The sequence below is a fragment of the Poromitra crassiceps genome, assembly GCF_964638095.1.
Source record: "Poromitra crassiceps genome assembly, chromosome: 29".
In the NCBI taxonomy this organism is placed as follows: domain Eukaryota; kingdom Metazoa; phylum Chordata; class Actinopteri; order Beryciformes; family Melamphaidae; genus Poromitra; species Poromitra crassiceps.
The window spans coordinates 14,687,343-14,713,190 of record NC_139641.1 but is presented as its reverse complement, the minus strand read 5'-3'; the positions used below and the strand labels follow the sequence as shown (position 1 = coordinate 14,713,190).

The 25,848-nt window shown below is 44.5% G+C and overlaps 1 protein-coding gene across 1 annotated transcript in view; it reads left to right on the top strand.

Moving 5' to 3' along the window:
* Positions 1-894: 894 nt before the first annotated feature.
* The window catches only part of phactr4b (phosphatase and actin regulator 4b), a gene marked incomplete at its 5' end in the record, with an annotated part of 43,488 nt that continues 18,534 nt past the window's right edge, over positions 895-25,848 (top strand). The window contains 6 exons of the mRNA XM_083662663.1: positions 895-964; positions 9,579-9,752; positions 10,480-10,560; positions 13,372-14,097; positions 19,452-19,793; positions 23,592-23,723. Coding sequence (XP_083518789.1) covers positions 895-964; positions 9,579-9,752; positions 10,480-10,560; positions 13,372-14,097; positions 19,452-19,793; positions 23,592-23,723 — 1,525 coding nt within the window. The remainder of the gene's footprint in view (positions 965-9,578; positions 9,753-10,479; positions 10,561-13,371; positions 14,098-19,451; positions 19,794-23,591; positions 23,724-25,848) is intronic.

The window sequence follows — 25,848 nt, the reverse complement described above, 5'->3', positions numbered from 1 at the left end:
GGGGGGGGTGTGGTCTAAAGCCAGTCTAAGGTCTAGGAGGAGGGGGGGGGGGTTTAAAGTCTCTGACCTAGATCAGAGCATTGAGATCACATGAGTCACTTAAGATCTCTTTCTCTGTAGCCCTTCAACGCACGTGCACGCACTCACACACACACACACACACACACACACACACACGTGCACACACACACACGTGCACACACACACAGATGTACACACTTACGCTACACCACATACAATCCGCTGCACCCGCACACATAAACACACACATCCCACACCGCACACACATCAAATTGAAAACACAACCAGTCTTTCTCCCTGGAATGGTCGGCATCCTTCACTGAATGCTGACCTGTTCTATGAGCCAAGGAGGGGAGGGTCAGCGAGGGAGGGGGAGAGAGGGACTACAACTCCTGGAGGGAGGAGGGGAGGGTCAGTGAGCGAGGAGGGAGAGGGACTACAGCTCCTGGAGGGAGGAGGGGAGGGTCAGTGAGTGAGGGGGAGAGGGACTACAGCTCCTGGAGGGAGGAGGGGAGGGTCAGCGAGCGAGGAGGGAGAGAGGGACTACAGCTCCTGGAGGGAGGAGGGGAGGGTCAGCGAGCGAGGAGGGAGAGAGGGACTACAGCTCCTGGAAGGAGGGAAGGTCTTAAGGAGATTGGAAGAGAGGGGAGGGAGAGGGGAGAGAGGGGAGGGTGAGAGGGGAAGGGCCGAACTGAAAAGGCGTATTAGGAAAAGGAAGACAGGCAGAAACGCAGACGGGAAGACCTGAGATGGTGGAGGAGGCCAGGAGACAGTGTTGATCAAGGCAGGTGTGGTGACCCCTCTCCTGCCCAGTTTAGGGTGCATATTTCTGGGTACAGGACAGGGAGAGAGGGCCCCTCAGGGGGCTGGATCATGGGACAGAGCCTTCATCGGCAGACCCCAGCAGCTCAGGACCCACAACAACAACAACACACCGACGGCGGTGAGTTTCTCTCTTTAACGCAAGGCTCCGTGCGTCCTGTGCAACACATTCTTACCCCGGTAAACAGACATGGCACGGAGTGGTTAGTCGTCTTATTTTGTCGCTCTCTGAACCTGTAGTCATTCAGTGAGGGAGAGTGTAGATAAGTGGTAGGATTGTGTAATCATTGTACTGTACCCTTCCGCTCAACCGCTCACCCCCCCGTCCTGTCTTTCACCACCATAAGGAATGTTAAATCTCCGGGATCAGGTGGAAGAATCTCAGCTGTGTTTTTGCACACTGGTGCATGGTGTGGCGCACTTATTTGTATTACAGTGCAGTGTTGGGCAAGTTACTTTCAAAATGTAATATACTACATATTACTAGTTACTTTCATTTGAAAGTAATAAGTTACTTTACAATATTACCGTCTGTGTAGAGTAATTCGTTACTTATTACACTACTTTTGCATTACTTTTACCAAAACAACAGCAGCAGCAGAATGACATCGCCGCCCCGGAACCATCCCGAAAAATTATTTCAAATAATGTCAGCCGCCTTGAAGTCAGTGTAAACAATCCAAAATTCTAAATGTTATTCTTTTCCTTTGTTATTGTCATCTATAGTGGTTATTTGCATAGAAACACACAGTTTGATTAGGAAATAATTGTATCTTTATTTAAATATGTGCTTTGATTTTTAAAAGTTCAACTCAATTTGTAACTTCAGTTACTTGACAAAGTAACCGGTATAATATTACTGAAATCCTACAAGTAATAAGTTATATTACTGAGTTACTGCTAAAAGTAATATATTACATGTAATATGTTACTTTTGTAATGAGTTACCGCCAACACTGATTACAGTGCATAGGACAATATGAGCGGGTGCACATGCCTCCATATTTACCGAGTCAAATAAGACGTTGGAAATACTTTTCTGTGGGATTGTTGGAAATTGTACAGACTGAGGCGTAATCTGCAAGTGTAGAACGTTGACCTTGAGTTTGACAAAGTAGTATTGAATTTTCATTAACAGAGTCAAACATTTAATGGTATTTATTTTGACTTGCAGTTATTTTACTGCGGGTGTGTTACATGTTTGGGATGCATTTAGTTTTGCATAAGATTCCCACGAGAAACGTTCATAGCGATTATAACCTCTTTGTTTTGTCCAATTAAGTCGATTTACATTTCATAATCTGCCCTGGCAACGATACTGTTTATAATGAGCTATTTCCCAACAGTGGCAGCCCCATGGAAGCAGACTGTTATGTAAGTGATCAGGATGGCCTGGCTAGTAGGGGTGGGAATCACCAGATGCCCACGATACGATACTAAAACGATACTTGAGTCACGATACGATAGTATTGCGATATCGCCGATATTGCGATATATTGAATATTGCCATATTTCGATATATTGCGATGTCTTACTTTTTCAACTGCAAATGATGTCCCCAAAGGAAAACTTTGTCAACATCTGGTTTATATAAGAACAATTTTCCAGTCTGTACATCTGACTTCAACCATTTTATTGCAGCAACATTGTCAAGTAGACAGACCAACAACTTTCATAAAGTCATGTCATAGTTGCATGCACCTGACAAACTGAACTGTTTGTTACAGTCTACTTACAGTCCACCTTAACTGGATGTGTCTGTGGACTACTGTACTTGGCATGGCATGGCCTGCAAAAAACATTTTTTTTTTTTTTATATCGATACTTGGCGTCCAAATATCGATACAATATCGTCAGGCAAAATATCGCGATACTATGGTGTATCGATTTTCTCCCCCCACCCCTACTGGCTAGCAGACTAGCTGTAGGCCCGGGATCTTCACAACAACACATGCTCACCTGACCGGCCCTGCCGTGACCCAGTAAATCATGAGGTATGGAGAAAAATCTGTGCTCTCTGTGCTCTGACAGAGAGTGTGGGGGCGGGACAGGAGATTTCTGACGGAGCGGTAGGTAGGTGTGGCTTCAGGACGGGGGGGGGGGGGGGGGGGGACGTCAGAGCCCCCCCTCCCACCCCCCTACACACACACACACACTTCAGGCCCCGTTTACTGATTGGTACGCCTTATCTAGGCAACGTTGCTGCTTAGACAGCATGACTAGTAGAATTTGACTCGTTCCCCTGAATGAAAAGCTCCTCTGTTTTATATCGGGCGGCAGAATCTGAATATTGATCCAGTCTCGGTTGTTGATTAGTTTTGCCTGGTTGTTGTCACAGCACTGTTTCCATGAGCAGTAACAGCGGGCTGTGAGGGGGGGAAGAGGAGGTTGTCTTTGTTCCTCGGTCACAGTTAGGATCAGGGTGGAGTGCACGTTTCCTCTCCGTGTTTCCAGGCTGCCCCCCTCCATAACGCCTGTGCCTTTTCCTCTTTGTACTCTAGCTCTTTTTTACCCTCTCCTCCCACTCACACTACAGCTGTGAGTGCCTGGACCTCTACTCGCTCCTCTTGAAACGATGGAGAGCTTCTCTCTGTACTCCCTGAAGAATCTTTTTCCGAGTGGACCCCCCCCGGACAGCTCTCCTGAATATCCTTGATTGAGTTGGATCTACTTTTTTTGGTTTGAGCGAGCAGATGCGCTTCATTGACGACGACTAGTCGCCCAAGGATACGGTCAACTTTTCATACGGAGGAGTCCCGCTGGATCTGGATGGACCGAGTGGTCTGATCATCATCATCTGCTGGGTGTTGGAGTGCGCCAGCTCTTCATCCTGCTTCACTGGCTTCAGCTGAGCCCCCCACTCTCTGTCACAGGCTCTCTCTCTCTCTCTCTCTCTCTCTGACAGAACAATCTGCTGTCTACGAAGCTGGCTTCTGTGGATCACAAGGAGCTTGCCTCAGGGCCTGTGTCCACCTAGCGTCTTTTCATCAGCTCCGGCGTCTATTCTCAGTCGTTTCCAATGGGGGGGAGAGCGTATGCGGACGGCGCACACGGACGTCTAGAGAAAGTGCGCAGCGCCCCCAGCGTCTTATTTTCACAGCGCTCCGGCGTTTTTGTGCGCCCGACTCCCAGCTGAAAATATTTTAACTTTTCAGAAAGACGCTGGTGTCGGTTGTTGCTCCTTTTCTGGCAACTAATAATCATATGGAGAAACTATCTTAACAGAGACATAAAGGCTCAATTATGGGAGCAGATTGGCTAGACACTTAATATTTCTGGTGAGTGTTGAGCTAAATCACTGTATGTGTGTTGTTTTTGCTAATGTTAGCCGTCAGCTATCAAGCTACTACCGCACTGAACTAACGTTAGTTTCAGATGTTAATTGTGCGCTGAGATCGGCGCTTCTCGGCGTACTTCCAGCGTTTAACGGTCAGAAAAAAAGACGCTAGGTGGACACAGGCCCTTAAGCAATGCTTAATCTGGATGTTACGGTGGCTGGTCTGAATCCTCACATTTCTATCTGAATCCTCACATTTCTATCCCGCCAGTATAAGCCGGGTTTCCACGGCTCGGACATGACCCTTGAACTCGGAGCCGTTCTGCTGTAGTTTGGAAGAGCGCCCTCTGTGGCTCTTAATGCAAACAGGCGTTCTGGCCTCTTCTTCTCCTTGAGAGATTGTTGGTTCTCTATACGGGACAGTTGGTTTTGCTCCTTGCTTCATCATGGCGTGCTGCTTCAGGTCCCGCTACCGTGGACGCTGGACACCAAGCAGCCCTCTTCCAGGTTAGACCAGTGTCACAGTGACTACGTTTACATGCACACAATATTCCACTATTATCCGGAAAATGACAATATTCTGAATTTGATACGGGTCATGTAAACGGCATATTCCAGTTGCATTTTCCGAATTTGCCCTTTTTCCGAATTTAGCATTTTCCGATTAAGACGTGTGGGTTATTCCAGTATTATTCGGGTTTTCGGAGGATTCTTTGATCATGTATACAGCGCATTCGGAATATGCGTCTCAATCAGGGTTTTTACTGCAGTTTGCGACGCATGCTGCCCGTTTGCGGTCAACTGATGTGTGCTAGAAAGCTCTAGAAGAGGCGATATAATCATAATAATCCATCATCTCTGGCATGCAAAAAGAAAAGCAGACATTTCTGATCGGGAGGAGATGAGAAACATCGATTTAAAGAGAGAGAGAGAGAGTAGCCTATAGTGCCCAGTGCCCACGGAAGTCCACAATGCTTGCGAGCCTGCGAGGTAATAACGTAGGCTACTAGCCTACTTTTTCTGAAAGACTTGGATGCGCAACACCAAACTTTTCAGCAGCAAAGCTGCTCCTGAAATGGACCAAGTGATGCTCGTAAGAATAGTGCTACTCTTGTTTATTCTCAACAGAAAAACTCCCCCTACCTGCATCTCTCTCTCCCCCCCCTCCCTCACGTGTCGGGGAGGGCGAGCTACGGCTGCATGTAAACGGGAATATTAGTGAATTATTCATTTAGTCGGAATATTGTCATTTTCCGAATATGGGCAAAAAGCGGGAATATTGTGCGCATGTAAACGTAGTCATTGTCAAAATCTTCAAGCCAGCCTATAAATGTGTTAGTTGAAAAAGCCTTGTGGAATAATTTAACTTTTCAGGACATAAGAGTTACATTGACCGCCATGCATGAAATTACACCATTTTTGAATTGAGCAGTTTTGTAGGTTTCATAGACCCGAAGGGTCGTCGTTTTAATTAGTATGCAAATGTTCAGCAAGCCCAAATAAAAAAACAAGGAAACAGATTTTTCCGTGACGCAACATTGGGGGTGGTGGGTGGGGAGAGACCGTTCTGCAACTGCACAACCTGGGTTCAACTCTGTGTCAGCGAGCATCCGCCCTGCCGATGTGCCCTTGAGCAAGATACTGAATCCCTGTGTGTGTGTGTGTGTGGGGGGGGGGGTCAAGTGAAAAGAGGAATTTCTCTACTACAGGAATGGAAGTATGACATTATTATTCTCCTTATGTTCTGGTCAGTATTGTACTGTTAGTTATTGTGTTTGGAGCATATTGTTGTGGGAATGAGACTGTGAGGCGGTGTTGTCGCAGAGACATCCTGTGCATGCGACTGCATGTTTGGCACCGACCGGACCCCTATTCTCTCTCTGCTGGTAAATATTTTGTCTTTGCTGAACACAGCAGCCCAGCCTTGAGAGAGCTGGCTCTTAGAGCCGGTGTTTGAAATGTCCTCCTGAGCTCAGCACCCTGTCAGTCGGGCTTGTCAATCACCCGGCCAAGAATATCTACCCAGAATTAGGGATGTTCGATATTGGCTTTTTTACCGATATCCGATAATGTCCAACTCTTAATTTCCGATACCGATATCAACCGATATCAACCGATACCGATATAAGCGGGCTTTTTTTTTCCACCAAAATCTCAGGTAACAAGTTACATAATGTAGCTTAATGTAGCTGAAGAGTTTATATAATATGCATGTTGTGTTAAAGTTGTAAGTGTTATTGGGGCAGTGATGGGCCCAACGGTTTAGAGAAGCGAGCTTGTGACCAGAAGGTCGTCGGTTCAATCCCCGGGACCGGCAGGATAAATCTGGGTGGGGAAAGTGAAAAGGCAGCGCTTGCCCCTCCCTCATTACCACCACTGAGGTGCCCTTGAGCAAGGCCCTTAACCCCAACTGCTCCAGTGGAGCTGCTCAGTGGCCAACAGATCAGACTGTGGTTGTACTGGTCAACTTCCAGGTATGAATGTGTGCGTGAATGTGAACAGGGCACTCCTGAAAAAGAGAGCATTGCTCTCAGTGAGACTCCCCCTGTATACAAAAAAAAAAAAAAAAAAATATCGGCATGAAAACCGATACCGATATTTTCCGATATGAATTTTTTATGCTAATATCGGCCGATAATATCGGTAGGCCGTTAATATCGGACATCCCTACCCAGAATGCATTCAGTCGCAGACTTCAGGCCTTCAATTACATCTTCAGAATCAGAATCACTTTTATTGCCACAGCAGGTAATCAGATTACATACGAGGGATTTGACTTAGTGTAAGTATACTGTATGCACATCAATAGAGAGGCAAAGTGAACGTCACTTACTGTACCAGCGTCAGAAAGAATACAACAGTGATGAACGGAGACGGACATTTGAATTGTGCCACACGGGGTACACATGTTACATTTTGTCAATTTAAAAGATAACTGTGCAAGTCAAGAAAGTCGCATTTTGTGGTAAGACTGTGGCACTCTAAGGCCATGTTCACATTACAGGTAAATCCGATTTGCTGATAAAGTCATTAATCATCATTATCTTGATTGGTTTCCCAAATCTGATTTGGGAGTGTGTCTGCACTGCCACAAATCTGATTTGGGCAAGTGTTCAAGTCGGATCTGTGTGTCCAGACCTCCATATGTGGTTTGGGACAAGTGACACAAATCAGACTTGGAGCGTCCAGACTCATAAAACCAATCTGGATAGAATCATTAAGAGGTCACTAAAGTTCACAAATCAGATTTGGCCTCCTAGTCTGAACATGGCCTGCATATAGAGGTCTGATGACTATGACTTTAGCAGCAAATCGGATTTGCCTGTAATGTGAACATGGCCTAAGTTATAAATCAGAAAGTACGACGCACAACCAGTCGCATAAGTGACGTCTCTCCATCGCCAGTCCACGTTGTTGATGGTGTGACGTATAATGTGCGACACGAGATGTAGTTTATTGACAAAACTAAACCTTACGTTTCAGTTTCAGGACAAACTGCCACTTTCTCGACATGCATAGTTATCTTTCAAATTGAGAAAAATTTAACATGTGTGTACCCCGCAATCTGATTGCAATGTGATCACAGAAAACACATGTTAACGCCAGGTGTAAATGGCCTCTATGATACATTAATGTAATGAGTATGTACAGTATAATGCCAGTATAATATATATATATATATATATAATGTATATATATCTGTGTGTGTGTGTGTGTGTGTGTGTGTGTGTGTGTATATGTGTATATATATGTATATGTATGTATATATATATATACACATACAGTGAGTCCAACTGCTGCTACTGTAAACTGATGTATGATGGGGGGGGGCAGCTGCTCTTACTGTAATGTGACATAATTGGGGAGGTGGGAGGTTCATGAATAAGTCTGTGTTGTGTTTGAGTTGTGTGAATGTCTGATGAGGCTCTGGTCTGTCTGCTACTGTGTGTGATCGTACCCATGTGTGTGTGTGTGCGTCTCTATAAAGCAACGTCATGGCTGAACGGCTGATAAGGCAGCATTCTCCTCTCCCACCACTAGTCTCCATCCAGCCCAGGAATGTGAGCAGCACTTGACTGTGGGAAGTTGTGGCTGTAGGCCAGCATCAGACCTCTCTCCTGTTGACGGTGTGGATAATGTGGAGGAGTCCTGAGCTGTCAGCAGCACCACCCTGCCAAAGCACACCCAGTCCCCCCGAGAGCTAACAGCTAAAGCTAATAACAGGCTTTAATGAGCACAGCTATCTTCTGCTCTTTAACGAGGCGGATCAGTTTGAAGTGGAATCTCATGTCTGTTGACGGCTGTGATCTGTGGCTCTATCCTCCTCTATTTAGCATGTTTCTGTCTTGTTTTATGTAGAGCCCGACCCATACTGGAGTTTTGAGCCCGATACCGATACCGATATTAGGGAGTAAAAAAATTCCGACATCGATATATCGGCCGATATTCATATATTATATATACACATTATATTACAAGATTTTTTTGCAATGATCCCTCAAATATCAAACACTTGACAAAGATATAATTCAAAATACATACTTCGGCATGCGCTGGGACGCGTCATCAGTGATGTTAGCTGGGGTCGTAAGGTGTTTCGGGTCTGTCATACATCATACACCCTCGCCCAGTAGACCCAGCCGAGGCCGATTAAGACCCCGACCCGCATCCCAGAAGCAGCCGCTCACGGATCAGCCTTCCTACTCTGTCTGCAACGTCGCCCGCGGAAGGGTTGATCACGCCCAATAGAGTTAGTGCTACACCGCAGTATTGAAAGACCCTTCGGTGCATGGAGGCTCAGGCCCTGTGGTTTTCCCGGCCGCGCTCCTCCTTCGTCTCACCAGACCCTCCCTGGTAAAGAAGGCAATCCTACCATGCCATCATGGCGTACCATGGGCAGAGAGGATGCCTCAAGAAGGCCTGTGCGCTGCACGTCATTCGCCTGCGATGAGCACCTTGCTCTAGCCTGAAGGACCCCAGGCCGCGCCGATGTTTACACAGATTTTCGGGAGGCTAATCCGTAGCGTTTGTGGATTTCTCCCTCACGAGAGAGCCAGGCTGGGGTGCCTGATATGAGTTGACATGAATTGAAATATGTAATGTAGGGAGGATATTTTACAGCTTATCAATAAACTTTATTGTCCAAAATGGCATCAATGCAATGAAACGGTAAACTTCACTGGGAATTTAATAATTATAAATAACTAGCAATACAAAAACACAAATAGAACAAATATAAAATATAACTTGAGTTAAGAAAAAAGATCAAATATACACAACATGCTTAACTTAAAAAAATGCAAAATAAAAAAAGATCTGCAATATCGGCCAACATATCGACCGATAATATCGGTGGAGCGATATTATCGGTCAGGCTCTAGTTTTATGTTGCACAAACCCTGTTGACGCTTTTAAAACGGTTGGTTTAAAAGATCATTATTTCTTTGCCCATGTTTAGATGATGAAGTTGAGCAGCAGCACAGCACACCGGCGGGAGAGGGGGGCGGCAGCACGGGCGATGGCACCCCTCCACCCAAGCGCAAGGGCAAGTTCTCCACCCTGGGCAAGATCTTCAAACCGTGGAAGTGGCGCAAGAAGAAAAGCAGCGATCAGTTTAAGGAAACTTCAGAAGGTTTGTGTTCTTCACATCTCATTGTTTGTTGTAGCGTGAAAACCCCCCATTCTCACCGGTCACGTGTTCTAGACGGCGTTCATCAAGATTCCTGTGTGTGTGTTTTCATTCCCTGGTGTTTCGCTCTCTGTCTCTGAGGCCATTTACACCTGGCGTTAACATGCGTTTATTGCCATCAGATTGCAATCAGATTGTATTTTATCACTTCAGCCTGATTCCATTTACACCTGGCGTTAACATGCATTTTCTGAAATCAGATTGCAATCAGATGGCAGAAATGGTTGTCCTCTCAATCCGCATAAAGTTGCTGTATCCAGATTGAGAGGACACATTGCATTTACACTTGTGTTCAATGTGTACACAATGCATCCCTGACCACCTCCGGAGGTGGTTTGGCCGATCAGATTGCGATCCTTCTTCAATGCGTTTTGGGGGTGTTTTACACCTGGCATTTCAAGTGATAAAACACAATCTGATTGCAATCTGATCACAGAAAATGCATGTTAACGCCAGGTGTAAATGAATGTGTTCAGTCGATATGTTGCTAGCAGTGCACAATGTCTTGCCGATTGGTTTGTAAACTTGTCTCTTTGGATTCTGGATCATGGTGTCACACATTTGACCTACCTTACACCAATATATATATATATATATTTATCACGGAGATCTTGAAAGAGAAAAGTCAGAAGGTAAATGTGTGGTCTTAAATTCTGTGTGTTGACTGCAGTTCTGGAGAGACAGATGTCGATGAGGCGTACGAGGCAGGAGCTTATAGAACAAGGAGTGCTGAAAGAGGTTCCGGACAACGGTAAGAGCACTGCCGTGATCTGATCTGCATCTGATCTCTCTGCACGACTGTGTCTGTAATAGAGATGCACGGATGAGCTTTTATGCCATCCAAATCCACGTGTATGCATGAACCGTCCGCCCGCCATAAATCCGCGCAAATTATTTCATACTATTTATAGATCCGCGCCCGACATTTCACAACGCTATAAAAGGAGCGAACTTACGGTTTCTGCTGCCGTTGGTGCGATCGCTCGAGTCCAAGACTTAAAAAACTTCCATCCTGTATTATGTCCAGTCCACCACTTGCCCTCATGTAGCTTACTCGGCTAATGCTATAGCTTTAAGTTTAGTTTACTGCAGTGGTTCCCAACCTTTTCCAACTCAGGGCCCACTTTTATGTCTCAAAAATGTTCGCGGCCCACCTCCGACCCCATAAATACAAAGGCCATATAATGCGTTCTCAGAGCACTTTTTTATTGAAAATTGAACATAAAGGACTGAACTGAATACAGGAGAAACATGTTGGAAGCTCCACAGTCACTAACACAGCACCTGTAACATGTTGCAACACCTTCAGTATTACAGTTTTCAAGGAGCTGTCCACACACACACACACATACACACACACACGCACACACACACACACACAGACACACACACACACACACACACACACACACACACACACACACACACACACTCACACACACCAATCATTCAAGGAGCTGTCCATCAGCACCACACAGATGTCAGAAATGACAAGCAAGGGGCTGTCTGTAACAGGCTAATTAACAAATGATTAATAAATAACGGTATCCTTCAACAATGGAAAAATGCATTCTCATAACAATTTGACATCCAATATCAGATCCAAACAAAATCCAAATATCAGAAGAAAGCCCATTAAATCGATAGGGTTACAAATAAACACAAACCCAATATAAAGATGATGTAAAGATGAAACTTCAATTCAAGCAAAAGCAATAACATCAAAGAAACAAAAATCATACTTTTTCAAGTATGATTTTTCAAAATCTTTCCAATTTTTTTTTTTTTTTTTTTTTTTCCAAAAATCATACTTTTTTGGAAATGATTTGGCGGCCCACTTGCAATACCTTCGCGGCCCACCAGGGGGCCGCGGCCCACAGGTTGGGAATCACTGGTTTACTGGATTGCCTCATTGTATGGGAAAATACAAACCGTCTTCTCTTCAAACACGTCTTCAGCGGAGACTCCTTTTTGAGGGTGACATCATTGACCATATATGGACCAAAAGTGGAGCGTAGCGACCTAGCACATGGCTATTTGGTTTACGGCCTTGGGTCCTTTGGGTTTGGGTCCAATAGGCGACTAAGAATGTGCCTGATGAAAAATGTAGCTTAAAATACGTTCATAGACTAGAGGAACGTAATTAATGTTATTGTTCCTCATTAATGATACATCGTTTCAACCGCCCGCAACCCATCCGCTGTTAATCAGAATGTTTATTTTTATGATCCGGCCAGCCCGCGGGGCGGGATATCCGCGGTCAGCGCGGTTATAACTGCGGCCCGCGCATCACTAGTCTGTAGACAAGACTATCACACCCAACACAGACAGTAAACACACTCTAACCCCTCAGTACATTATGACAGAAATGCCATTCACTTGAACCTCGCTGCTTTCTGACATTAATATCATATATAAAATGGCATGCCACTCTCTAGAGCTGGGGACTAGAGCTAGACAAAAGTGGGACGAATTGTGCCCTGCAGCAAAGTTGCTTTGAGAGGTGTGTGTGTGTGTGTGTGTGTGTGTTTGTGTGTGTGTGTGTGTGTGTGTGTGTGTGTGTGTGTGTGTGTGTGTGTGTGTGTGTGTGTGTGTGTGTGTGTGTGAGAATGTTGGCCCCACTGTTGCAGAAACTGATTTATTAAACTTACAGCTGCTCCTTTATCACACCAACAAGCACAGCTTCTATCCACACTACAGGCTGTGGGTTAAGGACACCTTCTCTCAATCTGAATATTTTTTACCACTGTGAAATGACCTACAGGTGCACCAAGGGAGAAAAATCTATACATTATAATCCCCTATAACAGTCAGCCCACCCACTGCCACCATAAAACATTCTCAGACTGAGTAGATCAGGGGTGCCCAACCTTTTTTGACCCAAGATCTACTTTTCAAGTAGCCAGCCTCCTGAGATCTACCAGTCCAGTTTCAACATCGCCAAACGCACACACGTCGTTTCCAGCCTGCAGTAACTAACCTCACAACACTTTCTCGTTGTCCCACAACCACTTGACATTAGGGCTGTGAATCTTCACTGGCCTCACGATTCGATTCGATTACGATTCAGAGGGCTACGATTCGATTCGATTATGATTATCGATGCATCTCGATGCATCTTCAATCGATGCATCACTTTTTTTTCCCCAATACATGATTTATTTTTTCTCACTTTCTTTTTTCTCACTGTGTGGCTACTTTTAAAATAAAAGTGCATTTGGAATTGCATTGTATTATGATCCATAATTAAAATAACAACTCCATATACGGTACTTCCATTATATTTTATTTGATTATTATTATTATTATTATTATTATTATTATTATTAATATTATTATTATTATTATTTTAATAATCGATTTTTTACACCCCTCGGGATCGACCTGGGGTCAGTCCGCGGTCGACCAGTAGACCGCGATCGACTGGTTGGGCACCCCTGGAGTAGATCTACCAATTATGATGGGATTTCTTACGAACACACTTACTCGCTGACTCAAAGTAGTGTTAGCTTATGGATCTTCTTATGGACCAAGGACTCATGTTGTGTTTGTACTGTGACAGAAGCTGATGATGCACAAAACCTGAAGCAGCCCTACGTGAAGAACGGCCACACGGTCGGAGGAGGCGTGGAAGTCGGCGTCTGCAGGAGCCCGAGCGACCAGGGGAAACACCCCCCGCCGGACGCCGTAGACTTTAGGATGAACCCGGCTTGGCTCGCTCAGCTAGAGGACCACAGGGGGGGACGCTCTCACCCGGACGGAGACCGGCACGGAGCTCCGGTCTCCAGGGGCACCGGACTGCAAGAAGACGGGCGGAGAGGAGGGGGAGGCGGACGGGGAGGTGGACGTCAGCATGGCGATGGGGGAGGAGGACGTCAGCATGGTGATGGGGTAGGGGGACGTCAGCATGGTGATGGGGGAGGAGGACGTCAGCATGGCGATGCGGGAGGAGGACGTCAGCATGGCGAGGGGGGAGGGGGACGTCAACACGGGGATGGGGGACGGGGACGTCAGCACAGCGAGGGGGAGTGGAAGTCCAACATGGCCTGGCAGGGTCAGCTCCAGGGTCAGATCCAGGCTCAGCTCCAGGGTCAGCTCCAGGGTCAGCTCCAGGGCCAGATGGAGGACGCGAGGCGCGGCGGGGGCAGGCTTCACCCCAGCGACGGGCAGAGGAGGCCCGGGCTGCAGAAGGCTCCGTCGGAGGACGGCAGGAGGAGTCGGCCTGCAGAGGACTGGAAGCCCACCCTCCCCCGGCACGCCTCCGCTGAGGAGGGCAGGGCACGCAGAGGTAGGCCCGTCCCATCAACTCTTTCCCCCCCCTTGTGAAATGCTATGATCTAGGGATGTTCATCAGTTATTGAAAATCGATAATTGATCGTTAAGGAATGGAATCGATCATGTGGAATTTTTATCGATTATTGTTATTATTATTATTTTATTTTATTTTATTATTATTATTTTTTTTGGACTAGGTTTGGGTGGAATTCGTTCCTCCTCGCCCCACTCCATTGCACAGCCGACTAACGTGAGGTGGAGCTTCATATAGTCTCTAGTTTTCTGGCTGGGCACGGGCCTTTGTGCCAACAAAACTGTTTTAAACATGGGGAATTCACACCGGCATGCGCCGGGGACAGCAGAGTGTTGGAGAGGAGACACATTGAAATAAAGAGTTCATTGAGGAGAACACGTCTTTCGTATTTTCTGCCATAGGCATTCATTTTGTAAAAAAAAAAAAAAAAAAAAAAAGGATCGATAATTGATCGTTAATTTTCCCGATTTTCGATTATGGAAATTTTTCAAAATGAACATCCCTACTATGATCACAAAATCCCTCTCTTGTATGTTTTACAACCTGATCTCCATCGTACATGTTTAAGGGACAGCTGTGGCTTGTTCCGTCTCTCATGTATTTTGCCCCCCTCCCCCTCGCTGTCTCTTTCCTGCTTGTGTTCCGTGTTCCCAGATATAGACGGGCTCCTGTCAGCTCCCAGGAGCCCTGCTCCAGCTCTGCTTCTTATTCAGGAGCAGGAGGGAATAGCTCTTCCTCTCCTCTCCTCTCCTCTCCTCTGCTAATTAATGCGGCACAATCAGTAGACCCATTACTGCCCGGTAACGCCAACGCCATCAGCTAACGCCATGATAATGGGTGGAGAGCCAGAGCTAACTGACCTAACGCTAACGCTGTCAGCTCAGTGATAATGGGTGGAGAGCCAGTGCTAACTGACTTAATGCTAAAGCTGTCAGCTCAGTGATAATGGGTGGAGAGCCAGAGCTAACTGACTTAACGCTAACGCTGTCAGCTCAGTGATAATGGGTGGAGAGCCAGAGCTAACTGACTTAACACTAACGCTGTCAGCTCAGTGATAATGGGTGGAGAGCCAGTGCTAACTGACTTAACACTAACGCTGTCAGCTCAGTGATTATGGGTGAAGAGCCAGAGCTAACTGACTTAACGCTAACGCTGTCAGCTCAGTGATAATGGGTGGAGAGCCAGAGCTAACTGACTTAACACTAACGCTGTCAGCTCAGTGATAATGGGTGGAGAGACAGTGCTAACTGACTTAACACTAACGCTGTCAGCTCAGTGATAATGGGTGAAGAGCCAGAGCTAACTGACCTAATGCTAACGCTGTCAGCTCAGTGATAATGGGTGGAGAGCCAGAGCTAACTGACTTAACGCTAACGCTGTCAGCTCAGTGATAATGGGTGGAGAGCCAGTGCTAACTGACTTAATGCTAACGCTGTCAGCTCAGTGATAATGGGTGAAGAGCCAGAGCTAACTGACTTAACGCTAACGCTGTCAGCTCAGTGATAATGGGTGGAGAGCCAGTGCTAACTGACTTAATGCTAAAGCTGTCAGCTCAGTGATAATGGGTGAAGAGCCAGAGATAACTGACTTAATGCTAACGCTGTCAGCTCAGTGATAATGGGTGAAGAGCCAGAGATAACTGACTTAACGCTAACGCTGTCAGCTCAGTGATAATGGGTGGAGAGCCAGAGATAACTGACTTAACGCTAACGCTGTCAGCTCAGTGATAATGGGTGGAGAGCCAGAGCTAACTGACTTAACGCTGTCAGCTCAGTGATAATGGGTGAAGAGCCAGAGATAACTGACTTAACGCTAACGCTGTCAGCTCAGTGATAATGGGTGGAGAGCCAGAGCTAACTGACTTAACGCTAACGCTGTCAGCTCAGTGATAATGGATGGAGAGCCAGAGCTAACTGACTTAACGCTAACGCTGTCAGCTCAGTGATAATGGATGAAGAGCCAGAGCTAACTGACTTAATGCTAATGCTGTCAGCTCAGTGATAATGGGTGAAGAGCCAGAGCTAACTGACTTAATGCTAACGCTGTCAGCTCAGTGATAATGGGTGGAGAGCCAGAGCTAACTGACTTAATGCTAACGCTGTCAGCTCAGTGATAATGGGTGGAGAGCCAGAGCTAACTGACTTAATGCTAACGCTGTCAGCTCAGTGATAATGGGTGAAGAGCCAGAGCTAACTGACTTGATGCTAACGCTGTCAGCTCAGTGATAATGGGTGGAGAGCCAGAGCTAACTGACTTAACGCTAACGCTGTCAGCTCAGTGATAATGGGTGAAGAGCCAGAGCTAACTGACTTAATGCTAACGCTGTCAGCTCAGTGATAATGGGTGGAGAGCCAGAGCTAACTGACTTAACGCTAACACTGTCAGCTCAGTGATAATGGGTGGAGAGCCAGAGCTAACTGACTTAACGTTAACGCTGTCAGCTCAGTGATAATGGGTGAAGAGCCAGAGCTAACTGACTTAATGCTAACACTGTCAGCTCAGTGATAATGGGTGAAGAGCCAGAGCTAACTGACTTAATGCTAACACTGTCAGCTCAGTGATAATGGGTGAAGAGCCAGAGCTAACTGACTTAATGCTAACACTGTCAGCTCAGTGATAATGGGTGGAGAGCCAGAGCTAACTGACTTAACGCTGTCAGCTCAGTGATAATGGGTGAAGAGCCAGAGCTAACTGACTTAACGCTAACGCTGTCAGCTCAGTGATAATGGGTGAAGAGCCAGAGCTAACTGACTTAACGCTGTCAGCTCAGTGATAGTGGGTGAAGAGCAGTGCCCAATTCAGCCTCCCAATCAAAACCCAATCAGCTCACATTGTCCAGATTTATATATACAGTCAATGGTGAAGAGCCATAGCTAACTGACTTAAAGGAGAATTTCGTTTTTTTTTTAACCTGGACCCATCTCCTGGCAATAATTGTGATTTGGCCACTCACCCAGCGATGTCCGCGGCGTTCCCTGTGAGAGTCCAGGAAATGGCCTGGGGCGAAATATCACTCTGGTGGATGTTGAGGGATCACATTATTATGGATTGTGGCGAAAACGGGAATAAAAATAGCTATTTAGATGCAGGAAAGACAGGCTCACACTTGGCCCCAAATCAGCTCCATTTTACAACTGACTTGGACGCTATTGATCTCAAAACAACGCTAGGACGGCCAGAAACGCCGCGGACATCGCTGGGTGAGTGGCCAAATCATAATTATTGCCAGGAGATGGGTCCAGGTAAAAAAAAAACGAAATTCTCCTTTAACGCTAACGGCGTGCTCAGTGATAATGGGTGGAGAGCCAGAGATAACTGACGTCACTCAAAGCGGTTAACTTTTGAGAAGTAATGGTGCTTCTGCATCTGTTTATAGATGGCACGTTTCCATCGATCACTTCCCTCACACAATTCCCTCACTATTTCTATACCCGTGTACAAAAGTACGCCGATAAGATAAGACACATGTGGAATTCGGGTCATAGCTATAGAGAACAGACTATAGATAAGAATACATCATAATACAACATATTGGGGAAAAATACAACCGACAGAATATGTCAAACGTACGTCAAGCTTGAGTTAATTCTTGCAGTATTGACAGATTTGCAGGTAATAATACTAATACTAATAATAATGATCAATTTAATTTATATAGCACACTTTAAAATCCAAGGACTTCACAAGGTTAACTACTACCTTTGTGCCTATGGCCCTGGCTCCACTTTCTTTACTCTTTTACCTCTCCCTTTTACATTCTTTCTTTTTCTCTCTTCTCCTCGTCTTCTCTCCCCTGCCATTTTCATCTTCACTTTTTCCCTTTCTCTGGACTATTTCCTCTTTGATTGTATGACATCACTGCGATCAGTGATGGGGGTAACTCATTACAAAAGTAACATATTACATGTAATATATTACTTTTAGCAGTAACTCAGTAATATAACATATTACTTATAGGATTTCAGTAATATTATACCAGTTACTTTGTCAAGTAACTCAAGTTACAAATTGAGTTACATTTGATTAAATCAAAGCACATATTTAAAAAAAGATACAATCATTTCCTAATCAAACTGTGTGTTTTTATGCAAATAACCACTATAGATGACAATAACAAAGGAAAAGAATAACATTTAGAATTTTGGATTGTTTACACTGACTTCAAGGCGGTTGAAATTATTTTTCGGGATGGTTCCGGGGCGGCGATGTCATTCTGCTGCTACTGTCGTTTTGGTGAAAGTAATGCAAAAGTAGTGTAATAAGTAACGAGTTACTCTACACAGAAAGTAATATTGTAAAGTAACTTATTACTTTCAAATGAAAGTAACTAGTAATATGTAGTATATTACATTTTGAAAGTAACTTGCCCAACACTGGTACTGAGGGCTTCAGCCCTGAGGAATGGCGTGGGAACAACAGTAGTGTGGGCGCTGCTCGGGTGTGTGTGTGTGTGTGTGTGTGTGTGTGTGTGTGTGCGTGTGCGTGCGTGCGCGCGCGTGTGTGTGTGCGGGGGGCGTGTTGAGCAGAGGGAGGTGGACCGGGGTGGTAATTACAGCCGCCTACTCTGTTTATCTTCACAGCTGATCCCCCTGATAAAGCGATTCTCAAAGCAGAGCTCTATCACAGAGCGCTGCTCAGTCCCTGAACTGAAACATTTATAGCCGTGAAGTTGAGACATCATGTGATGAAACATGTCACTCGTTCAGTAATGGAAAAAGATAGTACCACACTTGAAAGAATGGCTGGGCCATTTTAGAGCAGGGGTTTCCCAACCTTTTTTGTGCCGCGGACCGGTAGATATGGGAAAAAAAGTCGTGGACCGGTTGTCAAATTTAATAATAACAAAAAACATAGGACCGGTAGATATATGGGCGGTAGATATATAGGCTGTGGTAGTTGAAACATAGTTTCAAGTTGACGTTTATTTATGTTTGTAGTAAAAAAAAATATATATATTTTATATATATATAAAAAAAAATATATATATATATATATATATATATATATATATATATATATATATATATATATATATATATATATATATATATATTTATTTATTTTTGGACCAGGCTCGTGGCCCGATACCAAATGCGTTGCGGCCCGGTACCGGTCCGCGGCCCGGTGGTTGGGGACCACTGATTTAGAGCATTTTGTATACACTGCAATCTAACTAAAATGTAGTGCAGTGAGAGATAAAAAAAAAAATCTGGGATCATTGTTCATATCTAATTGATGAATTAATTTGCCTCAATCTCATTTGAATAGAAATGACATCTGTGGAATTAACTTTTATGATGTAATATATCTCTTGTTCTACTGTGTTCTCACAGAGTCAGACAGCCACTTTATGCCTGACCCGGATGCGTTGCGGGACACCTTACGGGAGCCGCTGCCTCCCAAGCAGTCCGTCATGCCTCCCAAATGGTTGATGAGCTCCAGCAGCCCTGAACCTGGCAGTGAGGGTTCACCACGCAGCACCCCATCATCCAACCACCCCACAAACCAGTACTGCTCCTCGGCTGCTCGGACCATCTCCTCTGCAGGTGCCAACCCTCAGCTGCAGCCTTCATCAACCGCAATGTCCCTCGTCCCTGCGTCCACCCCTCAGGTCACCAAGCAGCCTCCCCTGCCGCCACCCAAGCCAGTGAACAGGAGCAACGCTGCCATGCTGGGTGAGTGCTTCTGAGTACCAAGGGTCTGCAGGTTGCCTCTGTTAAAGCAGCTACGGAGGAGCTTTTAGCTGCTTATGATGAAGCAGTCTCAATTTAATACCGATGCCTCACGTCCAGTGTTGGGGGTAACTCATTACAAAAGTAACATATTACATGTAATATATTACTTTTAGCAGTAACTCAGTAATATAACTTATTACTTATAGGATTTCAGTAATATTATACCAGTTACTTTGTCAAGTAACTCAAGTTACAAATTGAGTTACTTTTTTTTAAATCAAAGCACACATTTAAATAAAGAAGATACAATAATTCCCTAATCAAATTGTGTGTTCTTATGCAAATAACCACTACAGATGACAATAATAAAGGATAACATTTTGAATTTTGGATTGTTTACACTGACTTCAAGGCGGTTGAAATAATTTTTCGGGATGGTCCCGGGGCGGCGATGTCGTTCTGCCGCTGCAGTTGTTTTGGTGAAAGTAATGCAAAAGTAGTGTAATAAGTAACGAGTCACTCTACACAGACAGTAATATTGTAAAGTAACTTATTACTTTCAAATGAAAGTAACTAGTAATATGTAGTATATTACATTTTGAAAGGAACTCGCCCAACACTGCTCACGTCCTACCTACTTCAGCAGATGACACCATCGGCGAGGCGATTGGTGATTTCTAGATAGTATTTCTAAATGCCTGCGAGCTGCGGGGGGAGGAGACTCTGTGTTCAGGAAATGCAATCTTCATTCCGGGAGAGAACAGTACCGCTTTTGTCCAGAGGGGGCCGCTAAAATCAAGGCAAAATGACAGTTCCTCGTAGCTGCTTTAAGAGAGGATGGCATAATTAACAGCACTAACAGTCACACATGTCAACACGTGCATTACTGTTTGCTCAATCAAATATTCAAATATATAGGGTCTGTCTGTAACTCAAGTGAGCTCCTATCACCTAGCTACCTAACTAGATACTTGATTAATTAGGTAACTAATTTTAATATAGGTGGATGAAAAATAACTCGTTTCAGACGTCCTCATGCTTGAAGGTAGCATTGCACGCGACAGGTCACACTGGTGCTGTTTCCATTGAATATACAAGATTTTTTCTGACCAAGATTGATCAAGTTGAATCCCAAAGCATTTGGCAATAAATGTGTATAAAACGGCATGGCTATACTACTTTTATAATCCAGAAAGGTCGAGGATTCACAGGCACAACGTGAACACTTTTAATTTGAAGGCGAAAAAGGGAAATGGTACATATGAACTGATCGAATTGACAGACCAGTGTCAATTCAATCTATCTACGATCAGACCATTTCCCCTTTCCGCCTTCAAATTAAAAGCGTAAAACCCAGCTAACGTAAATGTTACAAACGCTACAAATGAAATGGGAAGTAATGACAGCTTATCATTTAATAAATTTAATATTTATTACATTTAATAAAGCACAGTTAAAACGAACTCCACTTACACTTGAAGGTCTGCAATGCTGCTATCATCCTGGCTGTGTAGTCCTGCTTTGGGGCGGGCGGAGCGAGTTCTCTAACGTTAGTTATATTAGCAACCTAACTAGCCGGCTGCTGTCCAGAACACCGTCAGGTAAGATGCTTCCTACTATTGTTCAAAAGTGACTTTCCTGACACTGTACAAACATCTGACTGCACTACATTAAGTAAATGTTGACGTTATTGACTATTCTAGAATAAAAATGAAAAAGAAAGTGACATATGTTTGTTATTTAGCCAACGTTGTTTCACTTTTTTCTGATGCGGTCGGCTTTGTGGGCGTCGCCATTAGGGGCTCGCTCCGTTCTTCTTCGTCGTTTTGGAAGGGGTCGCAAGGTATCATGGGATACCCTAACCCACCAAAGTGTGCATGGTATGGTTCCTCGAAAATCATCCATAACCAGGTACCTAGAAAGGTTGCAAATTCAGTGAACTTATGTATCAAACTGGTTTCAGACGGCCTAATTACAACTTCTTACTTCTTACTTCCACCTATATTGCTCATTCACTTGAGAATCAGACAGGCCCATTATATAGAGAACAGGGACCCCTGGTGGCTGTGAGCTGCTGCTTGCGCAGATACAGTTTTGTTGTTGTCTTTTCGCTGTGCGCTTCTCTCCGTGATGATCTTGACTTAATTCCCGCTTGGGGCAACGCTGTCTACTACTTTGATTTCTTTTGATCTCATCAGCTGATTTGATCTAATGATTTTGGTGCCTTAAAAAATATTTAGACCTCCTGTCTCAGCTCTTGTGGAATTATGTCAACGCTGACTGAAATGTGCACGGCTTTCTCGAAATGTTGGTCTCTTGAGCTCTTTCCCCTCTTCTCATATCTCAATCAGGTTTTCTGATAGTCTTGTACTTCTTTAACCGAAGTGACTCGTCAAATGGGGCAAATATATTTTGAAAGATGCCTTATTTGTTGTGACTCACTTATGGTTATATTGCTCATCATCATTAGCAGATGGAATGAAATGCAACATGCTTGGAAACTGAAGAGAGGTTGCCAGCATTTTTTTGGCTTCACAAAATTCAAGAGTAGGCCTTATCGACGATCTGAGCAAATATCTGTCGATACAGTCGGTGCCATTTTATTGGAGCAGTGCATAAAATCATAATAAGTAAACATGAACAATTTAAAGCAGCTACGAGCAAGATTTTCGATTAGTATAATTATAATATTGATGCATCACATCTTACCTATAATCGTAGCCTGAGACCAAAGCCGTGTGAATCGGAGATTGCTCTCTTGATGATTATAGAGTCTGTGTCTGTCTACCGGCGGGCCGGATAAACCCGGAAGTGAAACGAAACGGTTTACGGCAGCCGCCTGCCTTCAACCGTTTCGCTCTGCCTAGCAACAGACCATAAACACGGAGAACGCCATGCAGGGGCTTGCTACTCTCGCCAACATCTCTCGTTATATTCCAACAGTTTGTTTGGAAGTCATTTTGTTATTTTGTGGTTATGGCCGAAGTGGCTGCCTGCCGCAAACCGTTTCATTTCACTTCCTGATCTGCCCCGGCCGCAGACAGACTAATCGTCAAGACAACACTGGCCCGATTCACTCGGGGTTCAAGCGAGACTACTCGGCGTTGGTCTCGTCTACTATTAGAGGTAAGATGTGATGCATCGATATTCAATTTAGATTAGGGATGCACCGATATGAAAATTTTGGCCGATGCCGATAACCAATATTAACATTGCTGTTATGGCCGATAACCGATATTTACCGATGTCGATATGATCTGTATAAAACCACATTTTTATGATCATCACATTTTGTACATACTGAAAAACACATGTTAACACTGAATTTGAAAAAGTTATGCATTTCTTTATTTGCAAAGCCTTTGGAAAAGGCCATAAATCATAGATTTACTGCATTATTTCATATCAATGTGAAGAATTTGGCTGATAATGATAACCGATATTAACACTGCAACATCTGACCGATACCGATATGACCGATATGTTAAAAAATGACTAACATCGACCGATACCGATATGATTGCCGATATATCGTGCATCCCTAATTTAGACTGTTTGATAACAATCGAAAATCTTGCTCGTAGCTGCTTTAAGAAGTAAGCACGCTAGTGACATAGAGCAGGGTTGAAACATTGGCGAACTGAAAGACGGAATGCTGAGCAGCACAGCAGTGACCCATCCCCACCACCCCGCCGCCTGCCCTGCTTTGCCCTCTCAATACAGCCACATCCACCACCATGTACACACATGCATTCATGAACCACAGCAGCTGAAGGCCTCCGTCTTCCTCCCTGTTAGCCTCGGCCCTGCAGGGGGCGCAAAACCCCCAGCTTCCTCTCTACTGGTCCTGCTGGAAGAGAGAGTGCGACTATGACGTCTACCTGTCCCTGCCGGTGTACCTGTGCCGGCGGGCTGGCGGCCTGCGCTCAGGTAAAAGGATGTCACCACCGTGGCCCGGGTTTGCCCCGCCCGGCGTGTCTGGAATGCCCCCTTCAGAGTCTGCCCTTCTTCATCCTGTCAACTCCGTCGTCGTAGTTGCAACGTATCGCCCCTCTTCAACGCCTTGGATACGACACTTAATCACTTGTCTATTAGCTTTGATTGCCTTCTTTGGAGAGTTGCATGCACATAATAAGCGCCGAGTGTGGATACCGTGTGTGTGTACGACAATATTTGTGCGAGTGATTAGGTGAATACTGTTGGGTGTGTTATAGGGCTGCACGATTTATCGTATTTTCATCGTCATCGCGATATGAAAATATGCGCTGAACACATCGCAAAAGTCACGTGTTATCGCAATTTTTTTTTTTTTTTTTTTTTTTTTTACAGTGCACATGAACGCAACATGCAAGATACCGGCTGAATAAGTGTCCAAATGTTCATGTCATTCTGGCCAATACTCCACTTCTGTTATAACATTTCAGTCTGGAATATGGAATATCTTTCAATAATCGTTATGACTAAAAGGCTAAAAGTAATCTCATGTGTAAGAAATGACTGTTCTACATTGAAGTAAAAATGTAAATAATTAACTTGTTGGTTTTGGATTTTTTGTTGCTTCAAGAGTGCATTTTTGTTCGTATGACCGAGGCTTTGAGAATCCTGTGCCACTTATGCTTAAATTAAGACACTCTTATTGCAAAATGAATTTAGGCCCTCACTGGAATACTTCAGAAGTTGAATTTGAAGTTCAGCATTAATACATTTGTCATTTTTTGTCTTAGATTTACCTTTGTGTGTTATTGCAATATAAAACTACATAATTGAGAATCGATTCTAGATTCTGGAATCGAGAATCTTTGGAATCGAGAATCGATTCTGGAATCGGATCGTGACCCCAGGAATCGGAATCGGATCGGATCGTGGCTTAGCCGGATCGGAGCACCCCTACCCATTAATATTTTTTTTTATAGCATTTATTTATTTATCGCAGGTCATATCGTCATCGCAATATTGAACAGTGTTATCGCACATCGCAGCTTTTCCTCATATCGTGCAGCCCTAGTGTGTTAGTACGTTTACGTAGTACCACCTGTCATGTGAATGCGGGAGATTTATATCTAACTTTTTAGCCAGATTTGATGGTTTTCTTGTCATAAATCTGCCGCCTCAAAGCCTTCTGGGTAATATCAAACAATAGAGAGGCAAAGTGACCGCCTACTTCCTGCTTCAGCACTGTACCGGAGATTTTCATCCGCCATTTATTTTCCCATACACATTTCGTAAAATGCTTATAAAAAAGTTTTACTGGTTCAAACCAAACGGTACGGATATATTTAGAAACAGGTGAGATTGCATAACATCTCACTGGGACCAAAACGTAAAAAAAAAAAAAAATGTTTTATGGTCTCTCCCGATTATAGCGTTAGCTGAACCGTTTGGTTCGACGAAGTAAAACGGTATGCTGGGTGGTATGCTGGGTGGTCAGGTTTGGACAGCAACATCAGCAGCAGATCCAGTCACAGCGCTAGCTGGCTTTAACTGAAACTACACATGCGCGAGCAGGAAATGCACAGAGCTCTGCCATTGGCTCTGAAATTTGCCCGCCCCACAAAAGTTCATCCTATCCAAATGTGGAGTGGGCGGATTCAAAAAAACTCCCCACCCTCTTTTGAAAAACTGACCAAATCTGTTTGGCTCAAAATCAGTCTGGCTCAACTGTTGAGTATCTCTTTAATACGATTCAGTTGGCTCCCACAATTGACACATGCTCCCGCCTGCCCGTCTGTATTTCAACAGCTCTCAAGAAATAAGGCATAAATAAGATGTGTATCCGCTCGTTTCACCACTTCAGTGTCCCCTGTGCAGTCGCTTAATAGCTCCGACTGGCAAAGGAAAAAGTCGAATCCTAGCTAGCTGCTGAGCAGAAATGGAAATTGGATATTTCTATTTCTTTTCTTTTTTTTGTAAATAAAGTTTTTATTTATTTACACACACAGACAGCACAAACATTATTTTTTTACTTTCACTCATACAATATTCCCTATTTCCAGGCCTGTAATAAATGAACATACTTGGTTCCGTGATATATTCACAGCAAAAAATAAATCAAATA